This window comes from Carassius carassius, chromosome 38, assembly GCF_963082965.1.
Source record: "Carassius carassius chromosome 38, fCarCar2.1, whole genome shotgun sequence".
NCBI lineage: Eukaryota > Metazoa > Chordata > Actinopteri > Cypriniformes > Cyprinidae > Carassius > Carassius carassius.
The window spans coordinates 19,201,564-19,215,954 of record NC_081792.1 but is presented as its reverse complement, the minus strand read 5'-3'; the positions used below and the strand labels follow the sequence as shown (position 1 = coordinate 19,215,954).

The 14,391-nt window shown below is 37.0% G+C and overlaps 1 protein-coding gene and 1 pseudogene across 1 annotated transcript; both read right to left on the bottom strand.

Annotated features, from left to right (window-relative positions):
* The window catches only part of LOC132119496 (protein NDRG3-like), a 33,035-nt pseudogene extending 32,486 nt beyond the window's left edge, over nt 1–549 (bottom strand).
* Nucleotides 550–1,391: 842 nt separating this feature from the next.
* LOC132119495 (PHD finger protein 20-like) lies at nt 1,392–14,053 on the bottom strand. The gene is made up of 17 exons (XM_059529527.1): nt 13,891–14,053; nt 10,992–11,089; nt 10,723–10,894; nt 9,706–9,790; nt 9,523–9,599; nt 8,961–9,435; nt 6,435–6,491; nt 6,193–6,336; nt 6,047–6,097; nt 5,552–5,950; nt 5,328–5,426; nt 4,890–5,071; nt 4,360–4,459; nt 3,966–4,170; nt 3,501–3,873; nt 2,182–2,335; nt 1,392–2,067 (listed from the first exon to the last, which is right to left on the bottom strand). Exons 2-17 carry the CDS (start codon nt 11,072–11,074, stop codon nt 1,925–1,927), a joined length of 2,799 nt encoding a protein of 932 aa, XP_059385510.1. The 5' UTR covers nt 11,075–11,089; nt 13,891–14,053; the 3' UTR covers nt 1,392–1,924.
* Nucleotides 14,054–14,391: the final 338 nt, after the last annotated feature.

The following is a 14,391-nucleotide window of genomic DNA, read 5'->3' as shown; positions in this document are numbered from 1 at the left end:
GCCCTCTTTATCTACGAAAACTATGAAACATCTGCAGCGACGTAAAGACTAAAAATGCACTGAATTAAAAACCATCACATCTAAAGTTTGGGTTTTTTTGGCGACAAGATTCAACATCTTCAGTGTCTGATGTGTGAGATAAGTGGATGAAAAAAAATCGATCATTAATAAATCACAATGTGCGTGAGTCTTATTCAGCGGCTGTTGTAATGGAAATCGATGTTTTTGTGGCTCCTCGCTGTTTAGAAGCATGGAGCCATTTTAAAATGAATTGCATTGGTCGCTGTAAAGAAAATAACAACACCATCACTCTAAATTATGTCACATAATTCCCGTCGGTCTCATTCACATTCCTATAACAAACTGTACTATTTTAGTTCTAAAATGAGACATTTAACTCACCTACCAGTCGGATGTACAATACTTGGATCTGAGCAAGGAAAATCCTCCACAAAGATGTAGAAGTGAACGGAGGCTGGTGGAAGCAAAAGGAGGGCTCGCAGTCTCTGCCAGCCGTGCTTTGATGTCACTCGGTGGGCGGGGTTTTCTGGGCTCCCGCGTTACACTCAGCGCGCTCGGAAGACCCCCTCATAAAGCCATTCATCGCCCTCGTGAGGTTGGCTATGATAACCACGTCACGACTTTATCTACAGTTACGTTTTTTTCTTTGGTTCCGCAATGTGTTTTTTTCTTCTTCTTCTAAATATATATATTTTTTTTCTGCAGCTGAAGTTCCTGCCACAAAGATAAATCCCTTGTGCGTTTAAACATACTTGACAATAAAGCTCATTCTGATTCTAATTCAAAATAAAATCACATAGCAGACCAGGTATACACATACTGTATACATACAACGTGCTTTAATTAATTAAGTTAAAATTAAGTGTATCTATTTTGAATAGCCGGAACACATGTTAAACAATCAGTCTTCATCATAATGCAGTATGAAGGGGGAATACTGTTTTCCAGTCACCCAGTTTACGAAAGACATAAGGTACGCACATAATGACAGAATTTTATTATATTCATTGTATGCTCATTAAGATGATAGCCAGTATGCATAATGAGTAATTAGATTTGCAGTACTGAAATGCATTCAGAATGAAAAATTTTGTATTTCCAAGCTGGAATAAAGTTTTTCCTTCTAGACATACAGTCATGTGGTTCAGTCTTTGTTAATATATTAAAGATTTTATGGCTAATCCATAAGGAAGTGGCAATACTGATCACATTTGCTGCATTTAGGGTTAAAGTAATAGTAAACTACAGAGGATGAAATTATGTAATTATATTCACAGTTGTTTTAAAAATAAATATGCAATATTAAAAGAAAAAACCCATTTGAACATTCTAAGCATGAGATACTTTAAAAAACAATTTAGAACAGAAACAACAGTTTCATTGTGTACATTTTATTTCACACCCAACCTGTTAAATACATGTTAAAGGTTACTATCCTTTTAAAGAGCACAGGATGGGTCCTTTTTGACTATTCAAGTAGGCTTTTAGCTGAAACATAACTTTGAATAACTCAATTTCTCTGCAAAGGAAAAAATATGTATTGCTTTATGACTAAGTCTAAAAATAATAGAAATCACTGCATGATGTGCTTTGTTAAATGACAAAGCCAAGTCTAGTAAACCTTTTAGCAAACATACTTAAAATGTTTTTTGTTGTATGTTCCCTTTTGTTGAAACAGAAATGAAGAAAATTAAATCACATTTGTTGAAAAATGATAAGTGAGGTGAAAAAGTTTTGCAACATTCTCTTGATTTCACATTTAAGAATCACAGGCTTTGTTACAAACAGCATTTCTGTTTCACATGTTCTCAGTCTATTCTTTTGGCTCTTCAGTCTGTGAAGGTATAGGAATGTGTCAATCTGAGGTAACCCTGTGATGATAGTGAAACATTCCTTGGTGCACTCATGTGGCACAAGTCCGAGCAATCTGCTGCACCTTTTCCATTTCATTCAGCAGCTGTTTGATGCTGTGCTTGAGTTCAGGCAGATGGTCCAGTGGCTCTGGAGGCTCCAACTCACCCGTGCAGTCCAGCCAGTTTTCAAGCACTGAAAAAAGAATCAATATAGAATCACAGCATACATGAAACATTCTCATAATACAAATCAGCCCATAAAAAACAGCAAAACACAAATCCAGCCCTCTGAAGCAATCTGGCACACCATCAAGCTCCCTTTCGATGAAGTCCATCCTTTGAGTAACCTCTTCTTGGACAGTCTCAATATGCTCCAGCAGGCTGATCTTCCACTGCTGCTGCTGAGCTCCGCCCTTAACCCCACCTCCATCAGCATCCGCCTCACACTTCTCTCCTAGATCCTTCAATCAAACAAAGTAACATCCAGGGCCACACAACATAAAACAGTTAGTCTACTCCATACTGCAAAACCATTCAAAAGTTCGGGGTTGATAAGATTTTTGCTTGTAAGATTTTTTAAAAAGTTTTATGCTCTGCATTAATTTAATCTACAATACAGTAAAGACCGTAATATTGTGAAATATTATTACAATTTACAATAAATGTCTAATATTTTTCAAAATGGAATTTATTCCTGCTGAATTTTCAGCATCATTATTCCAGTGTCACATGATCCTTCAGAAATCAATTATAACATGCAGATTTGGTGCTCAAGAAAATATCTTATTACTGTTCATGTTGAAAACAGGTTTGCTGCTAACTATTGTGGAAACCATGATACATTTTTTTAGGATTCTTTGATGAACGAGCATTTTTATTAAAGAGACATTTTCTTAACATTATTAATATCTGTACTGTCACTTTTGAATTTAATATATGTTTGCTGTCTTTAGTGGTACTTTTAATCAATTTAATGTAGCCCTGCTGAATAAAAGTAGTAATTTCTATAAAATGTGTCTGTTCACAAGTTTGGGTTCAAAAGTCTGTTCATGTTAAAAGTCATCTGTAAATCATTAAAGGAATAGTTTACCTCGTAAAAAAATCTCAATGACGATCGGTCATTTCGTTTTGACATCAAAACTGCTCTAAGTGGGCCATGTTTTAATCAATGAATATCAGTCATCGCAAACAACTCTAGATTTTATATATAAATTGACTATTTTTACGATACTTTTATTGTACTTTTTTCATCATTTTGGAGCTTGACAACAACTCATATACCCATTCTCTTTCACCATATGGAAAAATGGCACATTCTTCAACATTTATATTCAAATTAGTTTTAGATATACTACTCCTTTAAATATGTCAGCTCACTTAAGAACCAGAACTTTTGATTTGACCATGATAATTGTTCGCCACCCCTGTATTACATGACTATCACTGAATATAGGTCCTGGAGAGCCACAGGCCTGCCTATAGCTTTCTAGTCACCCTTAGACCTTAATTGGCTTGCTCAGGTGTGTTTAATTAGGGTTGGAGCTGAACTCTGGAGGACTGTGGCTCACCAGGATCAACACTGGCCAACCCTGATGTAATATTAACCTCATTTGATGTGGCCCTCACCATGCTGTGGTTGCACAGCTGAGTACTGCATGTCTTCAGTAGTGCTGGTTGGATCTCTCCATTACAGTGTTGGTCATTCTTCAGCACTGTCTCAGTGTTTTGCAACCGGTCTTCCAGCACCGACTCAACCCGTGTCTTCAGCACCAGCCTCGGCTCCAATACCTGGTACAGTGTTTGTGGCTTTTGGTAGCTATGCTCACTGCTAATATAGTCCTGAAAGGTTGAAGTCAAGGGCTCTTTACGTTGAATGGCATCCAAGGATGCTGATGCAGAAACTGTTTTTGTGTCTGGATGAGCCATGGTTTTCATCCTGGATTTCTCTGTCATTTTCCATGGCTGACGCCACAACTTGAGGTCTGGATGACTTTGGCTCCTGCAGTGAATTGGTATAACACCGTTTTCATGAGGCTTTTCAAACAAAATTTGTGTTATGGGTTCAAACAGAGATAAAGCTGGATCACTCACTGTAGCACACTAATTTTGAGCTGCAGGCCATTGAGGACTTCCACCACATGCTGAACGTCCCCTAACAGCTGATGAGTGGCTGCAATCTTCTTCCCGTTCTTATGGGAGTAGTTCTCCAGGAAAGAGAGGCCATACATGTGGCCGGTGCTAAGCCAGTCCCTGTCATACCAGTACCGTAGACGCGGTCTCTGACCTCTGATCTGCCCTGGATACACAGAAACAAACACACTTGTAAGCCTAAATTAAACTAAAAATAGCACAATATGCCATAATATAGATTTCCCAGCATAGGAAATAGGAATTGACATAAAGCTGAGTCAGTGCCACTCATCCTAAGGTCTACATTTAAGGTTCCCTCCAGAAAACAACACTAAAATTAACAACACTTCCAAACCTGGGGAATCCCGGCAAATGAAGCAAGCGTATCGCTCTGGAACATTCTCTTCCAGAAGGCCCATACAGGTTCCATGCTGCCAGTACAGGCACTCTTCACACTGAGGAGTGAGAGAAAACAATGAACATGATGGTTGTTAATTAATAGTGACATTTTTACAGCTAAATCTTCTACTGACATATAAATTACTTTTCTAAAGTTTTGGTTGGGTAAATTTTTTCTCTTGTGCTTACCGATGATCAAAAATAATAACTGTAATATTATTGCAATTTAAACAGTTTTCCATTTTAATATATTTTATAATTTAAAATGTATTCAAAATGTTATTTATTCCTGTGATTGCAAAGATTAATTTTCAGCAGCCATTACTCCAGTCTTCAGTGTTACATGACCCTTCAGAAATCATCTGAATATTCTGATTCGGTGGTCGAGAAACATTTCCTGTTATTGTCAGTGTTGTGCTGCTTAATATGTTTGTGTGGAATCCAAGATACATTTTTTTTCAGGATTCTTTGATTTTGAATGGTCACCTGTAACATGAAGTCATTTTCCTCTTCCACTTCACACACACAACGGATAGTTTCCTGACTTCCTGTAGTCGAGGCAGAGGAGCTACAGCTGAGAGGTGAGGCAATGACATCCAAATCTGCCCCCATTTCATTTTCACTCCATCCACAGCTGTCAGAGGACCAATCAGAAATGCTATCCTCATCTGGAAACATATGACAAAGGGGGGGATCAATTAGATATTAAAATGACACTGACTCATAAACTTAAGATCATATCAAATTGCAAAAAAAATAAATAAAATAAAAAACATTTAGAGTGAGATGGAGACTTCAATTAATTACATTTAACGTATATTTATAATTTACTGTAACTAATAGATTTCAGACATGTAGTTACGGTGGTTGTGCACAAAAATAAAAGATACATCATCACTCAGAAAACATGCTGAATTTCTTCACCTGATGTGGTTTTTCTCATTTTTTTATTTTCCTTTAACTTAATTCGCTGAAAGTCTCTAGTCTGTTTCTCTTTTAGCTTGTCATGTTCCTTCACACCTTCTACAAGGAAAGAAACCAAAGCTCAGTTAGACCATGTCATGTTTTGGAGGAAACACTAACAATAACACGGTAAATCCCACATGTTTTCTGTGAAATACTATATAAAGTTGATCCATCAGCCATACCCATTTCCATAAACCTCCTCTCTCTTTCCTTGTTGAAGTATCTTTGCATGTTTCTGTCTAGCTGATTCTCTCTGGCCTTGTACTTTAGTGATGGCCACCGTTGGTAATTCTGTGCACTGGCAACAGAGTGTCTCTTCAGAGACATCTGCGCACACTCATGTGATGGAATGCACCTCTTCTTAGAGCTCTCCTGATTATTAAGTGTGGTGTGTTTGTCCATTGCCCTGGTCTGGTCCTGTTCTATCAGACGATCATCTCCATGGTAGTACTTCATATGATAGTGCAGGAGTTTTGCTTTCCGGAAAGACTTTGTACAGCCAGGAATGCTACATTTACATGGATTATGGTCCAAGTTGATAGAGAGCACCGGTGGAGGCTGGTTTCTGATGACTCTGTATACTGAGATAATTAGATGGTACATTTACGGTCAATAATTCAAGATAATTGTGATGAATCATGATTCTGTGAATTTGATTAGTATAGATCATTACTCACATGGCTCTCTGCTGAAACGGTTGGGGTTGTGAAAAGCTTGTTTTCTAACTGCTACAATAAAAAAATAAATCCCCTGATCATAAAGAATAAGGTGCTATTTGAGCAAACACATACAGGTTGTACAGATGTGGTGGGTGGGATCTTACTTGTAGGCTTAAACGTTTCTGATTGGCACTGAGCCTTAGGTACTGCTGTTCCATTGGATGATGGTGTTAGATCTAAGGGGTCTAGTTCTTTTTCTTGACTGGTGGATGCACATGTGGACTTGGAATCTTTATGAAAATGTTTTCCTGGAAGAAAGAAATGAATAATGAGGGAATCTACCATTATGGCACCAGTAAACATTTTTCACATAACACATTTTTTACATTTGATGTAACAGTCAAACCTGAATCAGTCTTGATTTTTTTGGAGCTCCTTCGTGCCATTGATAGTCTCCTTTTCCCTAGAAAATGTACAATTAAATAAAAATTTTACATCTATCATGACAAGCACTCAACACAATGTCAAGTAAAATAAACCCTATTATTATTATTATTATAACTTAATTGCATGTAAAAAAAAATATTTATTTTTTAATAAAAATTGATTGCAACTAAAAATGCGATTAAAGAAGCTGAATGGGTTAGAATGGCAGACTTGACATGTTAAAAGGAGAGTGATGCTTGAAATCATTGTTCTTCCATTGTTAACCATGGTGACCTGCAAAGAAACGCGTGCAGCCATCATTGCGTTGCATAAAAATGGCTTCACAGGCAAGGATATTGTGGCTACTAAGATTGCACCTAAATCAACAATTTATAGGATCATCAAGAACTTCAAGGAAAGAGGTTCAATTCTTGTAAAGAAGGCTTCAGAGCATCCAAGAAAGTCCAGCAAGCGCCAGGATCGTCTCCTAAAGAGGATTCAGCTGCGGGATCGGAGTGCCACCAGTGCAGAGCTTGCTCAGGAATGGCAGCAGGCAGGTGTGAGCGCATCTGCATGCACAGTGAGGCCAAGACTTTTGGAAGATGTCCTGGTGTCAAGAAGGGCAGCAAAGAAGCCACTTCTCTCCAAAAAAAACATCAGGGACAGATTGATCTTCTGCAGAAAGTACAGTGAATGGACTGCTGAGGACCGGGGCAAAGTCATATTCTCCGATGAAGCCCCTTTCCGATTGTTTGGGGCATCTGGAAAAAGGCTTGTCCGGAGAAGAAAAGGTGAGCGCTACCATCAGTCCTGTGTCATGCCAACAGTAAAGCATCCTGACACCATTCATGTGTGGGGTTGCTTCTCATCCAAGGGAGTGGGCTCACTCACAATTCTGCCCCAAAACACAGCCATGAATAAAGAATGGTACCAAAACACCCTCCAACAGCAACTTCTTCCAACAATCCAACAACAGTTTGGCACCGTGCCATAAGGCAAAAGTGATAACTAAGTGGCTTGGGACCAGAATGTTGAAATTTTGGGTCCATGGCCTGGAAACTCCCCAGATCTTAATCCCATTGAGAACTTGTGGTCAATCCTCAAGAGGCGGGTGGACAAACAAAAACCCACTAATTCTGACAAACTCCAAGAAGTGATTATGAAAGAATGGGTTGCTATCAGTCAGGATTTGGCCCAGAAGTTGATTGAGAGCATGTCCAGTCGAATTGCAGAGGTCCTGAAAAAAAAGGGCCAACACTGCAAATACTGACTCTTTGCATAAATGTCATGTAATTGTTGATAAAAGCCTTTGAAACGTATGAAGTGCTTGTAATTATATTTCAGTACATCACAAAAAACAACTGAAACAAAGATCTAAAAGCAGTTTAGCAGCAAACTTTTTGAAAACGAATATTTATGTAATTCTCAAAACTTTTGGCCACGACTGTACAACTGTAACTCTTAATATCTTCATTTTCAAATGTTAAACATGGATGATTGCTTGTATTTTGGTGGAAAACAGCAGGGGGCCCTTAAAGCTTGTTACAAGTCATTATAGGTTTGGGAAGATGCAAATGCATGTTATATGCGACCCAAACTCAGAACAGATGAGTGTGTGCGGAGCAGCATTTACTGTGCACTGAGCCACTCTGAGACCCTGAAAACACTGAATCATGAGCTGCTCCTGTGCTAGGGTGGGGTAAAAAAATAGATTTTTCGATTTATCGTTTTTTAAAATGACGTCGATTCGATATCGATTCTCAAAAGCCGTGAATCGATTTTTTCCGATATTCATTTCAGCAAACATTTAAAAGATTTGATTAATGTGACTCTTTATATTCAGGCCCGGTTCTGCTGGGGTGCTTTTTTGAACGAAATCAAAGGCACCCTCAGTTAAAGCTGTATCAGTTTTTTGCAGTTATAGATTTCTAAGCCAAATAAAAGCTAGAAAATAGAGAAAAATTAAAGTTGCCTATACACCACCAGTCAAAAGTTTTTGAACAGTAAGCTCTGTCTCTTCTGAAGTCTCTTCTGTTCACCAAGTCTGAATTTATTTGATCCAAAGTACAGCAAAACAGTAACATTTTGAAATATTTTTACTAGGCTATTTAAAATAACTGTTTTCTATTTTAATATATTTTAAAATGTAATTTTTTTTTTACATTATTACTCCAGTCACACGATCCTTCAGAAATCTTTCTGCTATTTTGATTCGCAGCGCAAAAAACATTTATTATTATTATTATTATGTCATTGAAAACAGCAGAGTAGAATTTTTTCAGGTTTCTTTGATAAATAGAAAGTTCAGAAGAACAGCATTTATCTGAAATAAACAATCTTTTGTAACATTAAATTTAAATCAATTTAAAGCATCCTTGTTAAATAAAAGTATTAATTTCTATAATTTATTTTCAAAAAATAATAATTACATTGACTCTAAGCTTTTGAATGGTCAAATCAACCTACAAAACAGTTGCATTCAGTCAAAAAATCACTTTGTACGTACTTCTTATGCGCTGCTTCTGTGCTTTTCGGTCATGAGGAAGACACTGTCCTTTGATTTCCTCCTTTTTTTGTTCCACCTGGACTTCTGCTTCCTCTGTCTCATTTCTCTTCACCATCGCCTCATTAAAGTTCATACCGGAGTCAAACACCGCAGAGTCCTCCATCTTCACTGCAGCCTCCTCAGTCCCCGAGACCTTCTTCAGAAATGACTTACTGTAATTGTGCTGCCCTACTTGCTCCAAGATGCTTATATTTTCCACTTTAAGGCATGTGCGATTTCCATTGATTTTCTTCTTTTCACCTTCTTCTCTATCCAAATCTGAGATCTCATCTTCCTCTTTTTTAGGAACACAGTCAGTTTGTCCTGCTGCTTGTTTAGCATCGCTGACTCCATTCTCCTCCTGCATGTTCGTGTCCTTTTCTGTCTTTTTTAACATGGGCGTCTCTCCATTTTTAGCAGTTAGTTTCTTTGTTCTCTGTTTGTGAGAATGAGAGAATGAATCAAGGGAGAGAAGGCCTAACTGAGTACTGAAATAGAGGTGCAACGCAAATGCAAAATAAACCTCTTTGGTGAAGGGTTTCACGTGGATTCCTTTGACTGTTTGGATGACACCATCATAGAACTTGACAGTGTAGGATGCTGCAGGATAATTCGAATTACATATGAAAACATAACATTTCAATTTGAGTAAGAATCTGTTCATGTGACACACCCGTTTCATGCAATGAATACAGCAACAGCTTACCATCTTTATTGACAGCCAAGACTTTTGCAGGATAAAATCGACAATCAGACCAGCTGGCAAGAACTTTGTCATTCACATGAAATCCCTGCAAAAGAGCATGAATGAAAACAGAATCAATTCATTTGCTTTATCAGTGGCCTTAAATTGTGGCTAAACTGTTGAGAATTTAGGGTCAGAGTATCTGATTTCTAGGCATACCAGGCAGTGTACGCTCTTCTGTATCAGCGGTGCCACAAGGATACTTTTTTACGTATATTTACACTTTGATTTGAAAGAAAACAGCGCATCCTTGTGGAGTGGCTTACTCAGAAGAGCTGCCTGCATTCAGCTCATAATCTCCAAAATGGTGCTACAGTGATGTGGAGAGAAACAGAGGAGAGGAATTGTTGAATAAAGTCGTTACTTCTTGTTTTCTTTGTGTACAAAAAGTATTCTCATCGCTTCATAATGTTACGGCTGAACCACTGATGGCAGATGGACTATTCTAAAGATGTCTTTCATGCTCTTCTGGACTTTGACAGTGTAACTTACTTGGCAGTCTATGGGACAGTCACAAGCCTCCCGGTTTTCATCCAAAATATCTTAAATTGTGTTCTGAAGACGAACAGCTTTTACAGGTTTGGAACGACATGGGGGTAAGTGACTAATGACAAAATTGTCCTTTTTGGGGTGGAGTATCCCTTTAAGCTGTACAACTGTTTTCAGAATTGAAGATAATAATAAGAAATGCTTATTGAGCAGCAAATCAGCACATTAGAAAAATGTCTAAAGAATCATGTGATTGTATTTCATGTGCAATATTTTACAATATATTAGAATAGAAAAGAGTTATTTAAACTGTAATATTATTTCACTATACATACACATACATATATTTGCTTGTGTGATCCACACAGTTATAATCAGCTGAAATGACAGCATTACTTTCACATCTCAGTAAATGGATTTATACATGGGGCTGATCCTAGATTAGCTTTCATATACTGGGATTTTTAAGGAGCACAGTCTGTGACTCACAGGGATAAAACTGTCTTCCTGCCGTCCCTCTCTCCTCAGCTGAATCCTCTCCACAGGTCTCAGGTACGGACTGGCCCAGTCAAACCACTCATCATAGCGATGGCTCCACTGGCGATAGTGGATTAAGATCTTCTCATTCTCATAGTCAATCTTCTCAATGTTGGCAGTATACCTGGCAGTGAAATGACACACAAGACAGCTTGCTGTAAAACCGAGTGCGGCAAAGGCTTAGAAAAAAATAAGTGTTTTTTTAAAAGAATAGCACTTGCCAGTTCTTCAGACTGTCCCGTGCTTCAAGAGCAGTGCCCACCTCAAACTTAATTCCTCGTCTGTTAGGAGGCATTTTGCTCATGATGCTAGCAACTACCTAATATGAAAAAAATAATTCAAGTTTACATCAAGTTCCCACACAGTGGTCATTACCTCACATTAGATCGGTCTCATTACTGCTTTTACAAGTAGACCTTTTGAGAGCTAGCATGAAAGAAAAGAGCAAACTAACTCAAAAATCTAGTAAAATTGCAACACTTTAAAGAAATCTATATTTTACCTCATACATTTATTAATTTGTTTTTAAATCATAATGGTAATAATAACTAACTACTAATAACAATAAGTGACACTCACTGAACTTTTGACTATTACAGCAACAGTTTTGGAAGGAAAACATTACTTTTAACTATTAATTGTCACAGCTTGTTAAAATTACACAATCAAGGTCACTGGTTACTGAGACTATTGCAGTGTTCTGGAACAAGTTTACTAATTTAGCAAGTAAGTGTATGACCAGTAATAAAAATCTTTCTGTTGGCCTTCCAAGATGTCGATTTTATTTCTTCATCAAATTTTGTCACAGGAGTAAGCATTATGGATAGACGACACAAATTTCAGCTGGAAGCAATGGTTTGAAAAAAAATAAAAAATAAAAAAACATCTTAATGATGGGGTTGTTTCTGACAAACACAGACATTTAACATGGATCGGAGTCGTGTGGATTATTGTGATGCACCCATGCACATTGGTGAGCAAGTAAAGCACTTCTCCAAATCTGTTACAGTGAGGAAATTAAACCTATCTATATATTTTGGAGGACCTGAGGAAAAGTAAATTTTCCGCAAACTTGAAAACTTTTCCTCTAATGGTCAACATTTTTCTATATTATTCAGACAGTAGACCCCATTCCGTAAATCATTCATAAACTATTTCAAATCATTTTTATAAACAGTGGACTAAAAATAAATTACGTTAAGTATCTTTTAAGCTTTGGAGCTTTGTCTTGAGAAAAATCATGTCAGATTCAGCTTGAGGTTCACAGTATAACACACATTTTTTTCTTTTACATGCTACAAGTCTACATTACCACTATTACTATTAAAATACTTTAAAATGGTTAATTATTGAATAATTAGATAATAATAACTGAGTGAATAATTGTAATGATTCACTATTAAGTTCCGTATCAATTACAAATTATCATTACTTACCTATAAGGCCCTAAATGGTTTAGCTCCTGCATACCTAACTAGCCTTCTACCACGCTACAACCCATCACGCTTCCTAAGGTCTCAAAACGCTGGACTTTTGGTAGTTCCTAGGATAGCAAAGTCCACTAAAGGAGGTAGAGCTTTTTCACATTTGGCTCCCAAACTCTGGAATAGCCTTCCTGATAATGTTCGGGGTTCAGACACACTCTCTCTGTTTAAATCTAGATTAAAAACGCATCTCTTTCGCCAAGCATTCGAATAATGTATCTTAAATTGTGAGTATAGTTGTATCTGATCAAATGTGCATTCTTATTCTTCAGTTTGGGTTAAACTAATTAATTTGACTTTGTTGGAACAGCAGCTATGCTAATGATGTCTCTATTTGTTTCTATGTTTTGCCACAGGATTTACACAAGCTCCAGTCTGCATCCAGAACACCTGAGAAGAGATGATGCTGACCCTCAGAGGACCCCAGATGATGCTAACCTTGAATCAACAAACAGAACTAACAAATATTGCTTCAAGTGTGACTGCATCATATTATAATGATTAATTATTAATAATATTAATAATGTTCATCATCCGGCTGACTACGACATGTATACATTTTTCTACAAATCCTGTCATACGTGCACAAACTGACAGTCACCACTTACAAGCTATTACTAAATATTGTAGAAACATAATTTTCTGTTAAGTTGCTTTTTAACTATTTGTATTGTAAAAAGCGCTATACAAATAAACTTGAATTTGTAAAACTATAAGCAGTTGTTACAACAAAAATCAAGAAATAACATTTAGAATAATTTAAAATCATAATTTCTGTTGTTGTCCCCCCCCCTCCCCCCTCCCTTCCAAAGCAATAGCAAAATCTTTCCCATAAAAACCATGCTGATCTACAGCATTTCACTATACAGTGTAGGTGCAAAGAATCCAGGTCATGGCATCATGCCACTTAACACTGCAAACAACGGACGTAACTTAATCAATAGCCTACTTAGCTAAGCCTCTTATTTCTACATAACTTTAACGTTTAAGTTCAAATTCAACATTCCTTTTGCATAAAAATAAAACGTTGACTTTTTTTTAGGAATGGATCTATCTAAATAATTTACAATTTAAATTATTGTAACTAAATAAATTATATAAATCATACTATTATACATTACAAAACACTATAAACATATTTACTTAACTTATTTACTCTTGCAAGAGTAGTCATAAGTGAGAGCAATTAACTGTGATTTTATTAGGTGCCCCCAAATGCCTAACAATGACATTGGAAACAATAGAGATGCCAGATATTCCAACATTACACTACTGTTTATTATCCTAGATCAACGATTTCTGCCTGTCTATAGCCAAAAGCAGACAGAGAACATCATTTAAGACTATCTGAAATCCTACAGGATCAATATTTCATCTTAGTGAAAACGTGAGCAGACATCAACTCCCTGAGTGATCCACACCCTCCAGGAGAATAATGACATGGATAGTATCGCCAGTGCCACTCCCACTAATGCAAGCTGGAAATCACAACATGCTTCTACCAGTGCACCGTTACACTATCAAATCTGTAACTGAATATTCAATTCTCTAAAACAGCATCTTTAAGCATTCCGCATTCGAACAAAGTCTTGCTATTGCGTAAACAGAATTATAAAATGCTATAAGCATCGGTTACCTGCTGTGTTATCCGTCTATTTAATTATAAAAGCGCGTCGTGCATATATTAAAGTCTCTTTTATTCTAACCACGTTGGACGCGAGATGCACGCACTTACTATTTTCCAATGTGTTCCACACACAGACTACCGGTATGAACAATACCGCAACCGCGCATGCGTCAGCGGCTGAAGCCGAGGAGTAGCTTTATTGTGGGGTACAGGCGTTGCTTAAATACAACACCTTTCAAAAGTAACAGGTCATTGAGTAGTTTTTTATTTTTATTTTATTCAGCAAGGATGCATTAAATTGATTCAAATAAGCAATGAAGACTTTTTTTTTTTAATGTTTTTTTAAGATTTGTATTTCAAATAAATACTGTTCTTTGGACATTTCCATTCATCTGAGATGAAAGAAAAAAGTTATTAGTTTCCACAGTTTAACCTGCACAACTGTTTTGGACAAAGAAAAAAAATCCTACTGTTAGCCTACTTGAGAAGCAATTAAGCATATTAATGCGA